Below are 23555 nucleotides of genomic sequence, written 5' to 3' on the forward strand. Positions count from 1 at the left end.
AAACTGAAACTCCAGAGGCCAGAACACTGTACAGCATCCAAGGAAGACCAGAAGGAAAAGGTAAATAAATTATGGTAAAGAACTATAAATCGTTCTTTCCTCGCAGTTACCAGTGCCCATCCCCCACTCTCGCCTGCCACTGCAGGATCCAGTCCCTGAATAGCTGCTATTGATGTTAAGGAAGATAAAAATTCTCTTACCAAAGAACAGGAGTGGACACAGCCAATCAGTTATCACAGCTTTTGATTACCAAATTCAGATAGCCATTGGACTCTGAGGGCAACCACTGTTTCAACCCTCCCAGGGCAGGGGCAGAGGCAGTAGAGACTTAAAGACACTGTACTTCCTCAGGATTGTCGGGGACAGTTAGCTGAAGAGCTGCATTTCCCGGGCAGGCCACGAAGCTCAACTTCAGGAAGCCATCAGAGAAGCTTTTGGAGCCCTTCCTGATTCACTCCCCAGGGTACTATGGAGTCAGTCTGCACCTCTTTTGTAAGTCCCTGGCCTTGTACTGACTGGGATAGACTGAATTGAGAAAGTCCTCTCTAGGGTGAGCCTCCTCCCAGAATTTGTCCTTCAGGCAAAAGCAGTGTGAGACAACAGTAGTGTAAAAAACTCTGGACAAAGGCCTGCTGACATCAAATACCCAGGAGAGAAAGGTCTGTATCCTGAGAAAGATGGAACAATTAAACTCCTGTAAACAGGAGAACTCCAAAGCAATTAACAAGCAAAAGTCCAAGACAAGACAGAGGCTGAGAAAGACAGGGAAGCCCCAACACTCTGCATTCACCTTCCGCAGACCTTCCTGATAGGGGGCTAAAGCCCAATAAAACCTCTGTCTTATCAGCAGCTGGATATAAAATCAAGAAACAGGGTGGGCCACAGTGGCTCAGCAGGCAGAGTTCTCGCCTGCCGTGCCAGAAACCCGGGTTCGATTCCCAGTGCCTTGCCCATGCAAAAAAAAAAAAAAACAGGAAACACACATCCCAAGGAGTAAATCCCAGAGTTAACATTTTACAATCTCAAAATGCACAGTATGCAGCAAAGTACAAGACAAACAAAGAAAGAGGAAATGATGGCCCATCCAAAGGAAGAGGGTAAAAACACAGAAATCGCCAATGAAGAAACTGGGAACACTACAAAACTCATTCTATAAAACCAACATCATCCTCATTCCAAAGCCAGATAAAGATGCCACAAGAAAAGAAACTATAGACCAATGTCTCCTATGACTATAGATGCAAAAAACCTCAAGAAAATACCAGCAAACAAACAAACACCATATTAAAATTATATACCATGATCAAGTGGAATTTATCCCTGGTATGCAAGGTTGGTTCAACATAAGAAAATCAATTAATATAATATACCATATTAACAGAATGAAAGAAAAAAAAACACATGATCATCTCAACTGACAATTCCATTCACAAGTAGCAACTAAAAGGATCAAATACTTAGGACTAAAAATAATCAAGGATGTGAAGGACTTGTTTCCTACATAGAAAACTACAAAAACGTTGCTAAAATAAATTTTTAAAAAACCTAAATAAGTGGAAGGTCACCCCATCAAGATATCAATACTGGTACCCAAAGCAATTTATAGATTTGATGCAATCCCAATCACAATTCCAACAACATTCTTCGCAGAAATGGAAAAGTCAATCATCAAATTTATATGGAAGGCTAGGAAGCCCTGAATAGCTAGAGCTGTCTTGTAAAAGAAGAATGAAGTGGGAAGATACACTTTGTAATCTTTGATTACAAAGCCACAGTAATCAAAACAGCATAGTACTAACACAAAGACCATGGCTGGTACTGGCATAATAGACCAATGGAACAGAACTGAGAGCTCAGAAATTAATCCTCATATTTATGGCCAAGTGATTTTTGACAAGGTTGAAAAAGACCACACATTTAGGTAAGAACAGTCTCTTCAAAAAATAGTACTGGGAAAACTGAAACTCCACTTGCAAAAAAAAAAAAAAGAGGACCCCTACCTCATATATACAAAAATCAATTCAAAATGGAGTAAAAACCTTAATTGAAGCTCAAACTATCAAACTCCTAGAAGAAAACATAGGGAAACATCTTCAGGACCTTGTGTGATGGAATGGTTTCTTATACTTTACACCCAAAGCACAAGCAACATAAGAAAAAACAGGTAAATAGGACCTCAGCAAAATTTAAAACTTCTGCTTCTCAAAGGATTTTATCATGAAAGTAAAACAACTACCCACCCAATGGGAGAAAATGTTTGGGGGGAAAAAAACAAATGATAAAGGATTAATATTCATAACAAGACACAAAAGAAATCTATGATGAGAATCTAGTGCTTTCTTTAATATACCTTTCATATTAGACTAAATCACAAATGAAATCAATGATTTACTTAGAAACAAATAATAAAAATGGCATAAAATAACAAGTTTTCTTATTTCATTGGATGTTTTAATTCTATAATCCTTAGGAGATGCATTTGTCCACTGATGCTCATACTGGTTTGCGTTTTGTAGCAACTTAACAAAAATACAAACAACCCTATTTAAAAATGGGGCAAAAGTCTTGAATGAACATCCCTCCAAAGAAGATATCAAAGGCCAGAAAGTACATAAAAAGATGCTCAACATTATTAGCCATCAGGGAACTGCAAATCAAAAACACAAGATGCCATCTCACACACATTAGAACAGCTGCTATAAAAAAAAAAATGGAAAATAAGTGTTGAATAGGATATGAAGAAACAGCAACACTCATTCAGTGCTTGTGGCAATGTAAAATGGTACAGATGCTGTGGAAGACAGTTTTTATTTCCTTTTCAGAACTCCCTTACCTGGCCTTCTCTCTCACCCTTATCTCCAAACTAGGGCCCTCATTTTACTCTCTCTATGCCTAAGATCTACCTCTTACTTAGGTCTGACCTCTAAAACTCCCATTACCCACAGCCCAACTAAGTATGACTCTCATACTAATGGGTAAATGTGGTTTAGTCCACAGGGTTAATTTCACGAAGATTAAGCTCTGCTATGTTTAAGGCACTTCACTTAATCACTGAAAGCACCCATTCTTTCAAGAAAAACGAGTTAACCCAATCAGTCTTTTAATGAATGATGTTAAGAAAGAGGCAAAAGATGCCTGCTTCACAGAACACCTTCCCTTTTCCATTTCTTTTCATCGTTCCTCCTCCCCCAACCGTCAGGGAATAAAATCCAAGAGATCAAAATTTCCTCTAGTAAAAACCAATGCCTAAAATAAGATTGTTATAGATTTAGGGTATGTGCCGGTCTGAATCTGTGGTGGACCCCAGAAAAGCCATGCCCTTTGATCCTCATTCAATATTGTTGGGTGGGAGCATTTTGATTGTTTCGATGAAGATGTGGCCCACCCAACTGTGGGTGGTAATTTTTGATTAGATGATTTCCATGGAGATGTGTCTCCACACACTGAAGGTGGAGTTGCTTGCTGGAATCCTTTAAAAGAGGAAACATTTTGAAGAGAGTTCCTTTTGGTAGAGCCACGTGAAAGACAGCAGACACCGCCATGTTCGCCATGTGCCCTTTCAACTGAGAGAAAAATGTTGAACGTTGTAGTTGGCTTTCTTGAACCAAGGTATCTGTCCCCAGATGCCTTAAATTGGACATTTCTATAGACTTGTTTTAATTGGGACATTTTCTCGGCCTTAGAACTGTAAACTAGCCACTTATTAAATTCCCCTTGTTAAAAGCTATTCCGTTTCTGGTATATTGCATTATGGCAGCTAGCAAACTAGAACAGGGTGTTAAACTTAAGCCCCACACAAGTTCATAGAGGAAGAAATTAGAGTATGGTTATGGGGTGGGCGACTAGGGAGAGCAGGGACTAATGTAAGATGGGTACAAAATTTGAAGATATGGGAAAGTTTTATTAATGGAAAGTGGTGAGGGTATGGCATCATAATGAAAGTGATTCATCCCATTGAATGGTATGGTTTGGATAAGATGAGATGGGAAAGTTTATGTTGCATATGTGTTTCCACAAAAAAAAAAGAAAAGCAAGCAACTAAAGAGACAGGTAATTAAATGTAATACATGATCTTGGATGAGCTCTAGGGAGGGAAGAGAAAAGACTCAAGGAGTATTATTGGAACACACTGAAAAATTGAAATACAGACTATAAGCTTTATCACGTTAAATTTCTTGAACTTCGTAACCACACTTAAAGTGGTTACATAAGTGAATATGCTTGCTCTTAGGAAATGTACATGGCAGTATTAAGTGTTCAAGGATCATGATGTATAAACCTATACTCAAATGTTCAGAAAAAATGTACTGATAAGCAGACATAAGACAGATAACTTAGTGATTGATGAAAAATGTGCCAAGGTGTTAAAATTGTTAAAATTGTATTACTTATGTAACTTTCTGTAAACAGCAACAAAAAAGTCAATGCCTACAGGCAATGGGGAATGGCAGAGCAAACAATAAACATTCAAAGCCTGAGATGGGTTGTAAAGGGTTTCCTAGACTGCATGTTACCTATTAGTTGCAAGTACAATAAAGTGCTTCCTTAAAAGATACCTATAAACCAGCTTTGCTCAGAACTCTCCAGCTCTTAAGTCATAAATACTGAGAGCTTTTTTCTTCAGTTTTTCCACGGTTAAAATATTAACATTAAGTACTGGTCCACTCTGTCCTACTATATTAAAGGCTATTAAACTTATCTACTGGTTTCAATTAGACTTGACATTTTTCCAAGCCCTCCTAGGTTTGAAATTCCAAACTAATTATCATACTGCTTTAAATCCTTTTGTCAGCTGTAAAACGTATAAATTTTGACCGAATAACAGAAGTCCGAAATTGGTGAGAAGGTAACAAATGACAGATGGGTTTACTTGGGCCATATGTTATTTTTAATTAGTTGTCAATATTTTAAAAATTAAGAGATTGCGACAAAAATCTAAATTTCCCACGTTTGCTTGAGAAGCCTGAAAATGTGGCAACACTGGGCCCATATTCATGTATGACACTCATCAGGTGGACCTGAAAAACTGGATGTCACTCTTAAATGAGGCAAAAACTCTCTAGTACATTTCACTGGTTTTCATTATGTGCCTAGTACCTCAAGGCATATGAGTTTGCTACTAATAACTTATTCCTTTGAAAACTGCATAATACTTTCCAGATCACTTCTAATGCTTCACGAAATCACCCAAGTGTAAAAAGCCACAAAGCAGACCACTGCAATATGTGATTCCATAGACGATGATGATAACCTCACAAGTCTTAGAAGGAAAAAAGGGTGATAAAGAAAAACAAACTTGTGGACGGATGATATACTGAGGGTAAAAAGCCCATCCAAAAGCTTTTCTGAGTGAGAAAAAAAGGTGAAAGAGCTCAAAAAGACTGCTGAGAGACTAAAAGCTTTCCTGATAGAACACTATGCTATTCCATGGTTCCTTACTACACTCCACGCTTTAAAACCTTTCTCCCACTCTCCTGATGTAGAAGAATAGCAGTTAGGTCATAAACTCTGAGAAATGTTAAGGAAATTTATGAAACACATTTAAATATTCAAAAATAGTTCTTCTCACAAACTTTTTCAACAGTCTTAAAACACCATCACATCGTTTCCCAGACATTTTTTACTGCTTTCTGCTTTATATTCAAATGACAAACACAGTCCTCAGTTTCAAGACCTGGCCTTATGTCTGATGGACTCTCCAGTCCAGAAACCCTTTCGCTCCTTATAGTTGCATACTCTGTTACAACTTTTCTCCTAATTTCAGTAGCCTCTTTTAGTCAAAACTTATTCCTAAACTCCTCTCTAAAAAATCTTAATCAAATTTGTGTAACTGTCTAAATAAAATAAACATGTTTTGCTTCATTCTAAACTTAATTTAAATAAAAAGCCTCGAGATTAAAATATAGTTTTCAAGTTGTTATTTGCCAAGTGCACAAACTGACAAGCAGATGAAGCTGTTTTTAGCACGTCTGGACTAGTGACTTTGCATCAGACTCAAAATACCAGGGAAAAAAAGAGAAGTAAGAAATCTGGGAGGCCCAGGTACGATCACATTGCTCCACACTAACAAATTGCTAACCAATGTCTCACCTCCCCCATCCCACTTCCAAGGAGAAAGGTTGTTAGGAGACCTGTGTCTTAAAAAGGAAAAAAAAAAAAAAACACCTTTTCTCTGCAAGTTCAGGGAAACAAAGCTTTACCACATGTGACAGAGAATAAAACCGCGCGGCACATTATCGGTGTCTCACTCCCCTCCACCCAAAACGAGACTCTACCTGCCACCTTATACCGTATTGTGATGCGCCCTCCTCAGGATATCGCTGCGTTGGCCCAGAGATGACAAGCAAGGGGCGGGGCGTGGGTTACTTAGCCCAGGGAAGAGGGATGAGAGTAACGCCTTCACCCCTGGGGAAAGGCCTCCGGACTGTCGAACCCAAGAACAGCACCCCAAAACCCAAGCACCATCCCTGCCTCTGCGAACTGAGTGCCAGCGGCCGGAGCCCAGAACCCCACCCACCGTGCCTCAGCAGGGCCCCTGTCCCCCAGACCCTCACCACAGCAGCCCGTCTCCCTGTGCCCATATTTGCCCTCCGCCTCCTTCACTTCTTCGCCCCCGCCAAGCTCAGCCTCGGGCGCCGCCCCCACCCAGCTGAATCCAGTCACGCTCGAACCTGTAGTCCCCCTTGGGTATCCACTGAGAATCCAGGCAAAGGCCACGGCCAGCGACACGTCCGCTTCCTCCTCAACCGAATCGCTCAGCTGGTGACTGTGGTGGCGGCCACTCAAGCGGCAGCCGAGACCAGAGCCGCGGGGTTAGGCAGCAGGCCGGCTCCACAGCGTCTTCTCGCGAGAGCCCTCAACTCGAAGAGGCGAGCCTACAGCCTTCTCGCGATAATGGTGGCTCCCGGTACAAGGTAGGTGGAGCGCCGAGCACCGGGCGGCAGTAGGGGAGGGTGTCTGGGGGTAAGGCATTTAATCTGCGAGTTGACAGGCCTGAGAGCCGGTTGTTGTTCGGAGACGTGGACCGCGAGCCTCAACTCTGACTGACTGCGAGCACTTACCCCCCAAAATTTGAATCACGTTTCCTCCTTGACTTCCTGTCTCTGTTAGATAAAAAGCGGGTAGTCTGTAGACTACTACTCCAGAATACTACCCCTGGGACTCAGTTTGCTAGCAAGAGCTTATGCCTTAACAAAGCAAGTTCTGAAACCGCCCTTGTCTGCTCCACTAGCCGGCCGTGGCCGACCCAGCTTCAGAAAAGGCGGTAGTCATAAAGGGCACCCTCTATTTTCTAGTATCCACCGCTGCTTGATTTTGAACTCCCGTTTGGCGGGAACCGTGACTCCGGCAGTCTGGCCGCCTGTGGAGGCTGGAGACGGGTGAGATATGCTACCTGGTTGCTAAGTAATGTCGTCTCAGTCATTCACATTACCGAGCCTACCATGCGCCAGAATGCTGGACGATTAAAAACTGGAAAAACTAAAAAAAGACTCGGTCTCCATACTTGAAGCTCACAGCCTGGGGGCGAAACCTCTTAGTGCTGAAACCCCCGCTGCTCGCAGTGAACTGTGGGAGCAGAAAGGGAGTCACCAACTGTACCTACCATGTTGAGAAAGCCGCCACCAGCTAGCTACCCGTGAGATGGATCTTGAAGCATGAACAAGAGTTCCCGAGTTTTGAGGAGAGTGAGAAGGGTGTGGCAAACAAAGAGGAAGAGGACCTGATATGAGTCATTTGGTATGAAGACAGATTTTGCCTGTAGAACTTCGTTGAAAAATCTTTCATCACTGTTTAGTTCAGAAAAGATTATTCCCTGGCTCCCACGTGTGATAGCCAAGCTGTTTTCCAAACCAATGTTTATGACAAGGAGGGGAGCAGTTGAGCTGGACACTTACATGATAAAGAGCATCCTCTTCCTCCCCTAAGGACACTTAAATGTCAGAGAACTAAGGGAAACAGAGGTGATTGTCGTTGTGTGCCATGTTATTATCATTATGGTGATACAATACATTAATATATATTAAAATTATTCTAAATTGGAAATTGTCGATAATTTTGAAAAATTATGAAGAGCTATCTAAAAGGAATTTTGCAATACAAACAGATAATCTTGTGCAGAAACTTCAAGAAAATCCTCAGGTAAAAAAAAAATCAAAGCAAAAACACAACAAAAACCTCACCAATAATAATTTACTGTCAAAGTTTTCTCCTGTCGTCTAGGCCTGAGAGAAGTAATTCTACAGTCCAAATTAGGGATAGTGAAGCCTGTGGAAAGAAAATGTTATCATATCAAAATAGAAGCCATTAAGAAAGTAAAAGTAAAAACCATCATTTTCTAAAGAAAGCCTCTGCTATTCCACTAGACGTCTTCCACCAATCTTCCTTTAGACTCGTTATTTTCATATGATTATATTTCTGTGCACTATCATTTCATTTGGCTCACACTACCCTCAACACATCAAAAAAGCCCATCACTTAATAGGAAAACAAAAACCAAGTACTTCTAATTCTGCTGTGTGTCAATCAGGTGCTCTGCTTGGCATATTCACAGCTTCTATCCAAGTTCCAGGAATTTTCTCGAAAATATTGAGAGAGTCATACCGGTGAATGATTTCAGGGAAAACATGGAGGCTTTATTCCATGGTGGAATCTGTTCAAACCATCTTACTGTGCTTTGAGGAGTCTAGAGATTGATTCATTCTCTTATTCTTTAAAACAAACGAACACAAACAACAAGAAAATCTAAAGTTTCCATTGTCCTTTGCTTTAAAAAAAATAACTATCCAAATATTAAATTAGGAGCTTTGGTAGCAGGTATACATCTGGAGGTAATACCATGGGTGACCAAGATCTGTTCTGCCCAATAATTTACAAATCCTAGCTTACTTACTGAAGGGGCTAAGGTTCAGATCTTTAATGAAAGTTTTTCTTTCTCAGTATCAAGGCACACAGCAAAGAAGTCAACACAGAAATAAAAGATTCATATAGAACTAATGGGCAAGTTCCTTTAGTTGTTTATATTATTGAACCTCAAAGTCTGCTAAGGCAAAATTGTTTCAAGGCATTCAAAACTTCTACTTGAATACTTGATGAATAAATTAATGATAATACATAGATCCAGAATCCTATCTAACTTAAAATCCTGGGATTTAAAATTCTTTGTATGCAACATTTAAGCACTGATACCTCATAGAAGGAACAGGAAAATCACAAATACACGCAGAAAGAATTCTATACCTTATTCCACCTCATTCACATATTTTATTCAGTAAATATATTGATTGATCAGGAGTGGTTTATAATATGCAGATTCTCCTAATAAAAATATGTATAATTAAATAACAAATATGAAGGAAAACAAGTTAGGTCATAGGGAAATAGAGTGTCCTATGGAAAGTCAGAGAGAGGAAAAATTATTTCTCACTGGAGAGATAAAGAAAATCCAGAAGAGAGGAAGGCAAGAGTGTTTGATCTGGGGCCTTAAAGAATAGATAGGATTCACCTAAAGAACACCTAGGGCAATATATAAGATTCCACAAAGGTTCCATGTATTAGAGTAACTTTCCAGAAACCTGCAACCTCCAGATAGGTCCCTGGACCAAATAAGTCCTGAAACCTAGAGGGCCCTCCCTCTCTAGAATATCACATAGTTCCAGCTCCCTACCCCATATTATTGACAGACCTTTCCAACATGAAAAAGTTAGAATGGCCATAGGCCATCTATCCCTAAAAAGAGGCGTAGAAAGATCAAAGGTGTTGGTGGAGTTATATAGAGAAGATAGGATTTAAACAAATGAATGTTATTGCTGAATCATTAACTTGCTTTCTCTTTTATTCTCCAGTATCTTAGAGCAGCTAGAAATAAAAACCTAAAATTGTGGAATTATAACCAATACCAAACTCTGAAATCTGTTCTACAACTAATTGTGGTGAGGTACTTTGAAATTTATTGCTTTTATGTATATATGTTATTTTAAAAGAAGGAAGAGTATAACAGAGAAGATAGGATTTAGTTAGCAGTTGAGTTTGACTGCTGAATCATTTTACTGATATTTCTGTTGTTCACCAGTGTCTTGGAGCAACTAGAAGAAAACGAAAAATCGTGGAACTGTAACCCATGCCAAACTTTAAAATCTGCTGTATAACTACTTGTTAAAATGTACTTGGAAATGTATTGCTTTTTTGTATATATGTTATATTTCACAATTTAAAAAAATTAAAAAAAAAAAAAAAGGATAGGATTCATACAAGAAGAGATAGTAGGAAAGGGCTTTCCGAGAGAGCCCAACAAAGGCATATAAGTGGCTAAGCAGTTAAATGAAATGAATAGGAAGTAATGAGAGAAAAGTAGATTGGAATTAGGCCATACAAGGGCCTGGAATGTTAAGTTAAAACAGGGGTTTGCAAATTTTTTCTGTAACTTATTAGCCACACTAGGATAAATCTTCAAACCTTCTGTATTTAGCTTGCAGTAGAGTAAATTCTCAAACATTTAACAGGCTTTTTTGTGTGTGGAAATTGACAAAGCTGATCCTAAAATTTGTATGGAAATGCAAAGAACTTCCATAGCCAAAATAATCTTAAAAAGGAAGAACAAAGTTGGAAAACTTAAACCTCTTGATTTTAAATGTTACTACAAAGCTAAAGTAATCAGAACAGTATGGTACTGGAATAACTCTGGACATTTAGATCGGTGGAATAGAATTGAGAATCCACAAAGAAACCCTCACATTTATTGTCAACTGACTTTCCTCAGTCATGTGAAGACAATTCAATGGGAAGAGAATGATCTTTTCAACAAAGAATTCTGGATATCCACATGCAAAAGAATGAATCTGGCTTGGGCCGCCCACAGTGGTAGCCATAAGAGTGGGTCCTGGCTGCTTTCCAGGACTCTGGGTACACTGCCTCCCTCCCCAACATTGGGGATCCGTGGACCCAAGGAGCAGTCATCCCGGGAGGCAGCTTCATGGGGCAGAAATGGAGTATGGCCTTGTTTCAGCATGCCAAAGCTGCCCGAGTTCAATATACCAAAAATGGGTTATCTTTTTCAGTGAGGATTTATTAGATTCCAAATTTACAGTTCTAAGGCCATGAAAATGTCCAAATTAAGGCATCGAGAGGAAGACACCTTCTCTGAGAAAAGACCAATGGTATCCAGGGTTCCTCTGTCACATGGAAAGGCACATGGCAACATCTGCTGGTCCTCTCCTGATTCTGGTTTCAATTGCTGTCTCTGGGTGTTTCTTAACTTCTCTGAATTCTACGCATGCGGATCTTCTCTTAGTGTCTCTGGATGCTTTTCTCTCTCTCTCTCTTTCTCTCTGTTCTTCACTTGGTTTCATCTCCCTGGGCTCTGTATGTCTCTCTTTCATACTCTTCATAGAGGACACCAGTAAAAGGATCAAGACCCACCTGGAATTGAGTGGGTCACATCTACATGTAAGCAAGCTAAGCAAAAGGTCCCACCCACACTAGGTCTGCACCCACAAGAATGGATTAAAGGAACTTGTTTTTTTCTGGGGTACATAATAGATTCAAACCAGCAGAGGACCCTACATGAAGAGAGTGAATAAAGTACAGTCTCACTTGACCCAGTGGCCCGAGGTGGGCATGAGTGTAGATTTTAATTTATTTTTAAAATGAGTAACCCTCTAGTTCATCAGATAGCAAATTTCAAATGTTCTTGCTGACATTTTTGGACACTACCAAGAATTTTTCTTATAGTAAGCCCTTAATAGTGAGTGGCAGTTACCAGCTGCCAGTGAGATTTTCATCTGTGACCACACAGAGTTTAATGTATTTCTTGACTTGAAGAACTCCCTAAATGAAGTTTAAAAACCTACTGAGTGATAAGAACTGGCTGAGTTCCATGAGCATACTGCCTTCACTAACAAAGCTGAAAAAATAATTTCTCACATGAAAAAGTCTCTGAATGTGAACTTTGTACTCAAACATGGTGTAAGTTTCATGCGATTTTGTGCAGCTTTCCACCTATTCCATAGGAAGCTTTTCAGAGTGGAAAACTGAATTCTCTATACCTTTGTGAAGCTTCTGTAGCTTTTGTAACTAGTCTCAATCACTATTTAAAATCCCATTTGTTCCCCTGTGATTGGTGTTGGGTAGCCAGTACTCTCTATCCATAGCATGATGCAAATGATTATCCTATGATGATTATGGATGACTGGCTTATTGTAAATACCATGCATTGGTAGTAGTTTGGCCCAGATAGCACCAGCGATATCATGACTCTGAAATATATGACTGGACTTCAGAATTTCATAAACCACATGGTTACCATTCATTTAATCACTGTAGATGGGAATTTTGATTGCCCAGGAAACCTAGGTTTAGAAGCTTTAGTCTCTTCTTTGCGTTTCTGTGATGTTATCACAGCTCTGACCACTCTTGGAGTTTGGTGGGACTTTTGTTTTGAAGATGTTTACTTTATCTGAATACTATTCCATAAAACTGATGTACCAGCTGAACCCTTCCTTTGACCAAGTCCATCTTTTCAAGTCTGCTGATAACCAGGCAGGAAACTTAGAAGTGCAATATGTCTCCAGTATAAGGGACAAGAGGCCATCCATCCTCTGCTATCTAAGATGATGCTGAACTTTGGCACTGAAATGACCAGCAAATCTCTCTTCCCCCATCATGTGATTCCCAGATCTTAAAAGACCTGAAGAATGCTGTGTGTTCTTTCATAAATATCAGAGAGAGACTATTTCTGAAATCATTCATCAGTTTGAGTCCATGGGAAAAGAGGAACAAGCAATCTGAATAATTCAGGGAACTGTGTTGTACCATATTTCATGCAAAATTTTCCATTGAAGCTTCTTTCCTGAAATAATTGACTAGGAGAAAATCTAATATTGGTTGTAATACAAAAACAAAACGAATTGGGCAGAACAGATATTTTAAAACCTATAATGTAAGGAAGATGCTGGAAACTTTCATGGAAAGATAAAGTGGCTAAAAGATACTTTAATAGTTGGGCCAAACAATATGCTGAATATCACCCTGGGCAAAGTTCTCTTTTGGAAGGGATAACTTCCAATCTTGCATGTCACTTGTAGCATATTTTAGAGGGAAAGAAACTTCCAAAAATAAAGTGTGAAGGTAAAGTCCTTTCTGTGATGGTGAAATTTTAAAGACTCTTAATGAAGCAATTGAAAAGTCATTAGAAGGAGCTCTGAATTTAGATTCCAAGTTCAGGCCACAATAGCAGTATTGTTGTCATGTTTTAATGAAGAACTGATAGCATCTGGGTTATGTAACCTTACCAAGTATCTTCAGGATGAGCAGGTTGTAGGACCCAACAATCAAATAAAATGTCTGCATTTGGGTTTGCCAACACTCCATGCTATCAAAAGGCATATACCATTGGAAATTCAATTCCTAGAATTGGCTAAACTCATGAATTCAGCTGTTCTTTGCTTCATGATGGAGACCCAGTTTATCAGCAGTTATTTTTGGACTGCCTTCTACATTCATTACAGCAGCTTCATACAGGAGATGCTATGATTTTGAAACCAAGAATTGAGAATTAACAAATAGCTGAGAGCCTTGATGTATGTTAGCCTTTCGAAGTAGCTAAAAGCAAATATCAGTATTTCAGCCTTTTAAAGTAGCTAGAGTCAAGTATCTTTAACTGTTATTTCACTTAACTTGTTTCTTTGATGCTGTTGCTATGCTTTGTAACTGTGTAATCTCTTTACCTTGTAATTGGACAGTCACGAGTTAACACCTGACTGGTCCCACTTGTATCCCCTTATTTTATCATACATGCCTCAACCTGACTTTGTCAGTTCTTAATAGCCCCCGCTTTGTTGAGCTTAGCCCCTTTACTTGCTGTCTTATGTTTATTATGCAATTTACAGCCCTTTAGTTTCGTTTAGCCTCCTTATGGAATGAACTACTTACAACTCTAAGTAGTACTAAGGAGTAGCTTAGACTCCTTACTTATTATCTTATATGGATTGAACTATTTACAATGCTACTGTAACACATAACCATTTGTGTTACCCTAGCCCGAGTTTGCCAGTTCCTAATGACTGTTAATTAAGCAATTTATGACCCAGATGTAATGTGTAACAGAATGTTTACCCCGGCAGGCTTTTGTCAAGAGCAGCCTCTAGGGCCCAGGTTAACACACTTCCTGTTAAACAAACCAGTCATGTCACCCAACACCCCAGTGTCACTATCTCCACCTCTTTGTTTGAATTTCATAAAAACCAAAAGTTTCTCCAATATGGGGGGACATATCTGAGATTTGATCTGCTTTCCTTGCCTTGCACAACTGCAATAAAGGCACTTTCTGTCTTTGAAATCCCAGTGTCCCCAGAATTAATCATGGAGTTCATCGGTTCTTATTGGGGTTTGTCCAGCATTAATTTTGCCTAACTTTCTTGTTTCAAAAGATATATGCCTGGTTTGATGTTTGTGCTCCACAACTGGTTTAGATTTATCACATTTTCTTGTCCCACATCCTGAGTCCCTGAGGAGTTGTTCAGTCGTGCTATGTATTCGTTATCTGGACCTTCTAAATCCAGTTTTCCACTCTCTGCAGATTGTGAATGAATTGTTGCGCTCTTTGCTTAATTCTAATGTACCCCAGCAGGTTTTACAGTTTGTACCCTTAAGGGGGCACTACTTGATTTTTTGTGTGGAATTTGCTGCCTTTGCTAAAAGGCATTTGCAGATTTTCAAAAAGAGAGATAAGAGATCAGCAGCAGCCTTCACTTATGAAATTGAACATGTCCTTTCTGGGATTCACTTTGACATCTTATAGTTTCCAATGTTATTTCATCCCTTTGCTCTGTTAATTTAAAACTTCAGCAGCTTCATTTTAGGGAAAGGCCAACTTTTTCATCAATCAAAGATTAATCAAATCTGAAAAGCCACTAGGTAGTTCTGATCTCTGGGATATGTATGCCCACAAGCATAGGGTTCTTCCATGTAGTGGAATCTATGCAGTGATTCTCTAAACATGAGATGTGTTTACGCACTTGGGGAAGACACACCATGCTTGCATACGCTGTTTAGTTGGGTCTTATTTATCTACTTAAGAGTTGCACCTGTGTGATTTCATTCAGCGTTTTCCAATTAATCTCAACAGATTTTTATTTCCAAATACCTGAATAAACTGATGCCCTTAATGAATTGATTTAGGTTGTTGATGACAGCAGGTGAGTTACTTCTCTAGCAATACTGACTTCCATTAACACTTAACATGCCAGTTAAGTGTTCCCTGGTTTTCAGGGAACTCACCTTGCCAGATTTCTGATTATGTACATTTGTTGCCCTTAGGCCATTGACCCAAGTGCTGTTATGGTTCAAATGAAGCTAGTATGTTTTATGAACATTTTACTAACCACAGCCATCCACTAAAAAGGACAGCTTAAAACCAAATATCACGTTTAAAACAATGGAGAAGTTTCCTGAGTCTAAAGTACTCCTGTATCACGAGAAGCTTCATTTAGCAATGATGTAGTTAATTTTAACTTACATGAAATAATCTGTGAACCAAAAGATTTTTCAAATTGCAAAATAATGTTTATGGCCTCATATTGGGGGCATATAAATGTGATGAACATAGTGAATACTGAAGAAAAATTTTTAACACATTCAGGATGATTGTGCAGCATTTAAAAATGTTTATCTTTACTAATTGTCTTTTTCAAAATGAAAGTAGCACTTCTCCAAGAAGATTAGCCATGAAATGATTATTTTTACCAGAAATAATCAAAGGGTTATTTCTTTGAATTGTACATATTTTACAATGTAATATGAGCTTCTCTGACAAACTGTACTGAGGAAATCTCCACTACCTTGACAGTTCCACAAAATGGAGAATATTTATATTCTCCTATGTGTATTTAAGGCATTTTTGTTAATTAGATGAAAAATGGATGTCTTCTCTGGTGTGATTGGTTGATAAATATTGTGCAGACCCAGCCCCCACACCCACCCCATACTGAGGTATAAATTACAGCACGTAGCCATCTGCAATGACCAGGACAGAAGTTAAAGGTCATCGAGCCTCCTCAGGAAGGGAAGGAATGTACAGATGGTATCATAAACTAAAGCCTCAAAACTCCCCTCCCTTGATCATGGTTGATAACAAATCTCCAGATCCCTGTGTCATGGGACCCTACTGAAACTCCATTCTCACACCTTATGAAATGTCTTTGTCCTTGTAAGCTGTGCATTGTACTCCCCAAACTGTTGCAGAGCACCGACTTCCATTTTCAGGTTGTCTGCCACTGTGAAAGATGTTCTTCTGTTCATAAGTCCCAATAAAATCCATGCCTAACTCTCTCCCTAGTATGTTCTCTGGTCTTGGAGCTGTGCCAACCCAAGCTCTTCAAAACCTGGTTTGGAACAAATATTAATCTGATTTTTTTTCTTGTATTTTCCTATTTTGAGTTTCATTATAGACTCATGAACAAAGTCATTAGCACAGAAAAAAAATGAATGAATTTGGAAACTTACCTCATACCATATAGAAAAATAAACTCAGTATGGATCAGAGACCTAAATGTAACAATTAACACTATGAAATTCTAAGAAGGAAACAGGAGTGCACTTCTGGTTTCAGCTCCAACAAGTAAAGAGCTTGGAAGTCATCACTGCCATACTTACCATAAGAAGGGCACTGAACAACCTGAAAATCAATGAATTTCCTTAGAACCATCAGAGAATTGAGGTCACAGGGCAAACTATCACCCCAAAACTGGAGAGACAGGTGAATACAAAGAATCACAGCCCAGATCAGCTTACCAGGAACAGAAGACACTTAAGTTAGCACATGGGAAGAACCCTTAAATGGTAATTCATCAATTGCTTGAGACTGAGTGTGAATTGAGAGTTAAAAAACATTAGGTCTCCGTCTTAGGGAAGCCCAACTCCTAGCCAGATTCACATAAAACCTCATTTATTATTACGTTGACATATAAAAGCCTGACACCTCAGTTCCTATTACCAGATACATCATGTCTGCCAATCAACAAAAAAATGACAAGCAATGCTAAAAGGCAAGAAAAAATGGTCTTGAGACAAAATAATCAGAATCAGACTCAGTCAATTCTTAGAATCCCATTTTTTACTCACTCTGTGTTTTAGTTTGCTTAAAAACCACATTTCTTACTACTTCTTAGAAGCAATCCCTGCATAACACACCCCCACCCCCACCTCATGGCTGGGCCTGGGAGTCAAGTATGAGTTGGCCAGCCCACACAGGCAGCACTAGGACCTGCAGGGGACACCACAGCTGTAGCCCCAGAGGGGCCACACCTGCCACTGACATGAAGGTGTCAGCTGTGGTGTATGTTTAAAAGGAAATTTTTAAGGTCACAGATATTAATGTTTAATTTGCTATGAATACAATATTGTACATCTTGTTATGAAAGTGATGCAATAACAAGGTGTACAACTGACCACCCAATCCAGTGTATATTAACAAGGGTAGATTTTGATTTGTACTATGGTGGGGAAGCTTTTTCTATAGAGCAACTGTAGTTTTTTACTTGGCCCTATTGTGGAAAATGGGTTATACAGAGAAATTTCTTCAGGAACATGCTACTTCTGAATAAGCAGAAGCATCAACAGAAGTGACTTGCCCAATCTGTGCAGCATTACCCAGAGGTGATCCTACTCATGTTATAAACAACTTTGCAGCTCACCTTACACTTGAACACAGAGCTCCTAGAAATTCAGATGAATTGAGTGGTGTTTGTTATGTACACAGGATGTTTCACCCTGGCCAGGGCTTAGGAGGTTTTCATGCTCATAAATCAAACTTACAGTGCAACCCAGAACACTAATACAAGCAGCGTCACCACTACAATCACACAATCCACAGCAACAACCAACACGGCTAACAGAAAGCAGTCAGCAAACCCTCTAGAATTCACGATTTCTTTTAATGAGGTTGAATGACCTTAAAATGTCTGAAAGAGTGACAGTCCATGGAAAGCGAGCATGCAGACCACAGCTTATTTGTCTAAGAGCTCCTTCTGTCCATTTTTGTGCACAGAGTTTGTCCTCAGACAAGGATGCACAGGAGGAGATGGCAGAATTTGGTGCTCTGGGCTGTGTGGATATTATACCTTCAGATGTTGCTTTAGAAAACATACACTGAAAAGAGTAATAAAGGAAATGAGCTTCTACCACCTCCTCTTTAATAACATCCCAATTGGCAGACACATCCTCTGTACTATATTTGCCAGTGAAAGTGGACAACTTGAGTTTGTTTGAAGATTGTAATTTCAGGTCTGTCACTCTTCTTACATTGTGTACATTCAGAAGAAAGAAAGAAAATATATATGATAATTATTTCCACTTAACTAATCTTTACTTCTGGCAGGTAAATGTAGGTAGCAGGGCAGGGGTGATCGCTGCTTCCTGTACGTTGACATATAAAAGGTTCTCCTAATATTCCACATTCAAACTGAGGAGGAAATTGAAATCTCTGCTGTAGCTGCTGTGTCTATTTATGAATATTAATGAATAAAAACTGCTTGGATGGTTGACCTTAACTACTGTGTCAAGTTTTTTTGAGTATGCATGAGTTTTAGTGACCTTATTATTTAAAAAATTAAATACAAGGAGTGAAACTTTAAAAAAGCCCAGTTTTCCCAAACATTATTCAATGGTTACATAACAAGTAGCTTTTGAGTAATGCCTGCAGAACCACCTTTCTGTGTGTGCCTCCTCCACAAAAGCCACCTCTGCAGTGGAGTCGAGGACGGTGGCTAGGCTGCCCTACCCTGGGAAGCCAGCCCATCTCTAACTTATCTGCTGAAGACACCGGTGAAGCTACTGCCAGCATCTGTTACAGGCATGCTGTGTGCCCTAAAAACAAATCCTTTTCATATTTGTTTAAAGTTTTTACTTCGTTGTGGTTGTTGAAAATGTTTTCGATTGTTAGGTATGTTTTATTCAGGTGTAGATGAATTCATTTGTTTACTGTTCAACAACATTGACCTGAATTATGTTTCCGTTTATTAACATCTCCTATTCTCAATCTTATTTTGCATTATGTATTTGCTTCATAGTTTACTGAGACAGATCAGTATCAGGGCCGCTTTGAGGATTTGCTTTCCCAGATTTTGTCCATATATTATAACCAAATTCTTAAGGATAACTTTAGCACCTTTTATTTATTGTTTTTTTTCTCGGCATGAAAAAAGTAAAGCCTTTTAATTGAATCCTTCCACCTATATGCCTATATTATTAATCCTATGTGAGAAAAAAATGTACAGCTCTTTGAGGTTTGTTTTGGGGTAGGGAAGGGCCAGGTTATTTTTTATTTTATTTCAGTTTTTTTGTGCATAGACTTTCACAATAGTTCCAAGGCAGGGACAGCAGCAGGTTTAGGATTTGGGGTTGGGGGGCCGTTTTTGAAATGTAAATTTAGAACTTTTAAAAAGGTGCACACAGTTTCTGGTAAATTTATAAACTAGACTCAGTCATGTCTCATTCCCATTTTCTTAACTCTGACTCTTTTATCTGTCTCAACCTCTCTGTCTTGTCATTATTTTTCTCTCCCTTTCCCTTTCCTGTCTATTCTTATGTTTCTTCAATACAAGCATACAGTCTGCAACATTCTGCAGTGTTCTTCAGAGAACAATCAAGTCCATGTTCATCCAAATGTAACCAAAAAAGAAATCACCCACAGTTCTAAAAAACTGTTGCTTCTCCTCCTCTGAAACTTCAGACTCCAACGACTTCCAATTACAATGGTTCTGTTTTCTTTAGTTTCTGTAATAGAAAATGTTTTAAGGGAATATTTTACATCAGGCTTCTGGTTATTAACTCCAGTAGGGATTTTTTTTTTTCAATTAGTCATTGAAAAGTTTCAAAAACCAGTATTCAAGCTGTGGTCTTTTCAAATACATCTGCACATAAGTCACACATTTCCATAAAGTGTTTTCAGGACTGTTGTTCACTTGAATTTCTTTGGTATTGGTAACTTAGCCTGACCATTACTCAGAGATTTTATCTCTACTCCAGCATTTTTTTCTTTTTATACTAAACATGGAGATGTTTACTTTTGTGTGAATACATTACATGGGATGTGAGAAATAGAAATTACCAATATATGTGTTTTCCCTTTGTGCACAAATTCAGGGAACATGTAAGATCTTTCCTTTCTTAATATGGTTTTAGGGAACCAATTGTAAGTCCATTCGGGGGCAGTTTAATTTATATAATCAGTTTAACTCTTCAGAAGTGTTATAAGATTCCATCTTATAGAGAATACTGTGTATTAATTATTTTTACCTGATATTTTATAAATATCTCACCTCATACTGTATGCAATTAATAGAAATTTATTATTTTAGGGCAGAAAGACACAAGATTAATACAAAATATATATTTCAGCCCTTCAAATTAAACCCATACTTCTGAAAATTGAAGATACAAGTGTGAAATTGCCCAGTTCTAAATTTGGTAGGCAACAAATACAAATTTCTCAAACACATGAAAAAAACATCATTGAGAGAAATTAAATAAGATCAGAATAACTGGAGAGAGAAATAATATTATGGATTGGAAGACTCAGTATTGTAAAGATATCAATTCTCTAAATATTAATCTAGAATATCAATGTAAAAACAGTAGGTTTTTTGTGTGTATAGGTGTGTCTATGTATGAGGGGGAGGGGAGAAATTTAGCAAGCTGGTTCTAAAATATATATGAAAATGCAAAGGATAAAGAATAGCCTAAATACTTATGAAGAGGAATAATAATGTGTAATGAATTGCTCTATCAGATAACTACAGATTTAAGACATTACAGTAAAACAGATAATCATAAGGTAGGGCAGGATGGTGGTATAGGGAGGTGTGGAATTTAGTTAGTCCTCTAGAGCAGCTAGTAAATAGCCAAGATCAGCCTGGAACATTTGGAGGACGTCTGTGACTGGACCCATATCATACACCAGTCTGGAATGGGTGAAAGAGCCAAAGTCACAGTGCAGAATTCTAAGTAAAGCCCCCAAACTGTGGAGGCTGGCACCCCCCCCCCCCCCCCACTGGCATGGCAGGCAGTGTTGGAGACATTTCCTTATGGGAAAAAGAAACAGTCACTACAAGGAAAGGTAACACAATGAAGCCCCAATAGCAGTTTTAATGAACAAACGTGAACTGCTAAATACAAGCTCCATGCTCAGATAAACCCAGAGCAAGCAGGAAAGGAAACCTGAGGTCCCTTCTGGTGGAGAGGAGGTGGGGCTAATGGAAAACCAATATGGAGACGTTTAGAGTTGGTTGAGTTCAGAATACTGGAAAAGGGTTGTACCCCAAGAAAAGGGAAACATAGAGCTGGGTACCAACTCTGGCTTTTGGCTGGCAAACCTTGGGAGCAGAAGACTGGCTCTGAAAAGGGATTTCTTTTTTTTTTTTTTAAACTTTTCTAAGTAGCTTATTAAAGAAAGCCTCAGGCATTTTCGATTGTCAGCACTGACCAAGGCACGGGCAGAGTTAAGATGTGACTGACAGGTAAAGTAACTAGTCAACTGAAGAAGATAATTCCCTAATGGGCATATCTTCCCCAAGAAAAGAGGGGGCAGGGCCTAGCAAAAGTGGTGGCTTTCATTAAGAGAACTCAGACCCCCCAGGGGCTGGAAACAGAAACAGCTTAAGCCTGCTTTCTACCTCAGCCTCTGTCTCAACCATGCCCCTGGGAGAGACAGGGTCTGCTGAGATTTTAAGGCATTGTACCCCTTTATTCTGGTGGGGAGCTGCAGGCTGACAAGGGCCACCTGCTAGGTCTTATCCTCAGAGAAAGTTGAAACTGATTACACCCTCCTCCTTAGACCTAGGCCTGCCTTCTCTGGAAAGATATGATTGAGGTTGATCATATCTGGGGAGACCCTTCTCAAAAACAGGCTCCATATAGGCAGGACAAGAAACAGAAAAACAAGAGCAAAAATTTCTGATCGGTTAAACAGAGACTATGTAGAGATTTAGAATAAGTTGAACTGAATGCCAAAGAACAGATAAAGAACAAAGCCAACTAACGAGAAATCCCTAGGTAAAAGAGTGACGATGACCTCCAGAATGAACTAATCAAGGAAATCAGATGTCTAGACTTGAACAACAAACTATAAGTCATACTAGGAAAAATGAAAATATGGCCCAAAGGAACAAACTAACACTTCAAATGAGATAAAGAAGTGGAAAAAACTAATTAAAAATGTTCAAACATCCATGCTAAATCAAATGAAAAAATCAATGAGTTGAGGAAAGATATGGCAAAAGAGATGGACATAAAAAAGACCTTGGGTGACCATAAAAAAAGAACTCAAAAACCTGAAAAAACAAATGGCAGAACTTAGGAAATGAAAGGGACAATTGAAGAGATGAAAAAAAAAAAAAAAAGAGAGCCTATAATAGAAGATTTGAAGAGGCCAAAAAAGAAGTGGTGAACTAGAAGACAGGACAACTGAAATCCTACACACAAAAGAATATATAGGGTAAAGAATGGAAAAATATGAGCAGGGTCTTAGAAAATCAAATGACAATATGAAACACATGAATATATGTATTATGAGTGTCCCAGAAGGAGAAGAGAAGGGAAAAGGGGGCAGAAAGAATGCTAGAGAAAATAATCACTGAAAATTTACCAACACTTATGAAAGACATAAAATTACAGAATCAAGAAATGCAGCATACCTCAAACAGAATAGATCCACACAGACTGACTCCAAGACACTTACTAATCAGACTGGCAAATGCCAAAGATCAAAGAAAGAATTATGAAAGCAGCAAGAGAAAAGCAATCCATCACATACAAGGAAGCTTGATAAGACTATATACAAATTTCTCAGTGGAAACCATGGACGCAAGAAGGCAGTGGCATGATATATTTAAGATACTGAAGAGAAAAACCAAGAATTCTATATCTTCCTAAACTGTCCTTCAACAATGAGGGAGAACTTAAAATATTTTCAGACAACAGACACTGAGAGAGTTTGTGAACAAGGGAGCACAACAGGCAGATAGGAAAAGACAGGAGAGAGAGAGGTTTGCAGAACAGCGTAGAAATGAAATGAAATGACTATCAGTAAGGGTACAGGATAAATTCATATTGCCTGCAACAAATGGGTGAACCTGGAGGATATTATGTTGAGTGAAATTAGCTGGAAACAAAAGGACAAATACTGTATGGTCTTTACTGCTTTAATTGAAGTCTAATTTGTCTGATAGCATATTTTTATTTTTCCTTTCTTTCTCTTTTTTACCCAATTAGTTACACATATGGGTAATCTTCATTTCTATATTCTTCTCCAGACCTCTTTCTGTCTGCTTATAGTTCTCCGTTTAGTACTTCTTGTAGAGCAGATTTCTTGTTCACAAATTTTCTCAGTGTCTGTTTATCTGTAAATGTTTTAAACTGTCCATTTTCAAAGAACAGTTTTATTGGATATAGAATTCTTGGCTGGCAGTTTTTCTCTTTCAGTATATTAAATATGTCATACCACTGCCTTCTCACCTCTACAATTTCTGCTTAGAAATCCACACTTCATCTTTTCTAGCTTTACT

General features: G+C 38.8%; 2 protein-coding genes and 2 pseudogenes across 11 annotated transcripts in view; 3 read left to right on the forward strand and 1 right to left on the reverse strand.

Annotated features, from left to right (window-relative positions):
• BTBD10 (BTB domain containing 10) overlaps nt 1-7624 on the reverse strand; it is a 169361-nt gene extending 161737 nt beyond the window's left edge. For 2 of the 9 annotated variants that reach the window (XM_077114047.1, XM_077114041.1), the window contains exon 1: nt 6672-7358. The gene's annotated coding sequence lies outside the window, so the exon portion shown is untranslated. The other 7 variants (XM_077114053.1, XM_077114051.1, XM_077114048.1 and 4 more) reach the window with 7 other exon arrangements.
• Nucleotides 6282-23555, forward strand: part of LOC143644704 (uncharacterized) — an 86517-nt gene continuing 69243 nt past the window's right edge. For both annotated transcript variants that reach the window (XR_013156823.1, XM_077114055.1), the window contains exon 1: nt 6282-6914. Coding sequence is in view for 1 of the 2 variants with exons in the window: in XM_077114055.1 (XP_076970170.1) it covers nt 6337-6914 (578 nt within the window). In the remaining variant the exon portion in view is untranslated. The remainder of the gene's footprint in view (nt 6915-23555) is intronic.
• Nucleotides 7443-15502, forward strand: LOC143643928 (cap-specific mRNA (nucleoside-2'-O-)-methyltransferase 2-like; annotated as a pseudogene).
• Nucleotides 17309-18902, forward strand: LOC143643929 (E3 ubiquitin-protein ligase KCMF1 pseudogene; annotated as a pseudogene).

This window comes from Tamandua tetradactyla, chromosome 8, assembly GCF_023851605.1.
Source record: "Tamandua tetradactyla isolate mTamTet1 chromosome 8, mTamTet1.pri, whole genome shotgun sequence".
In the NCBI taxonomy this organism is placed as follows: Eukaryota; Metazoa; Chordata; class Mammalia; order Pilosa; family Myrmecophagidae; genus Tamandua; species Tamandua tetradactyla.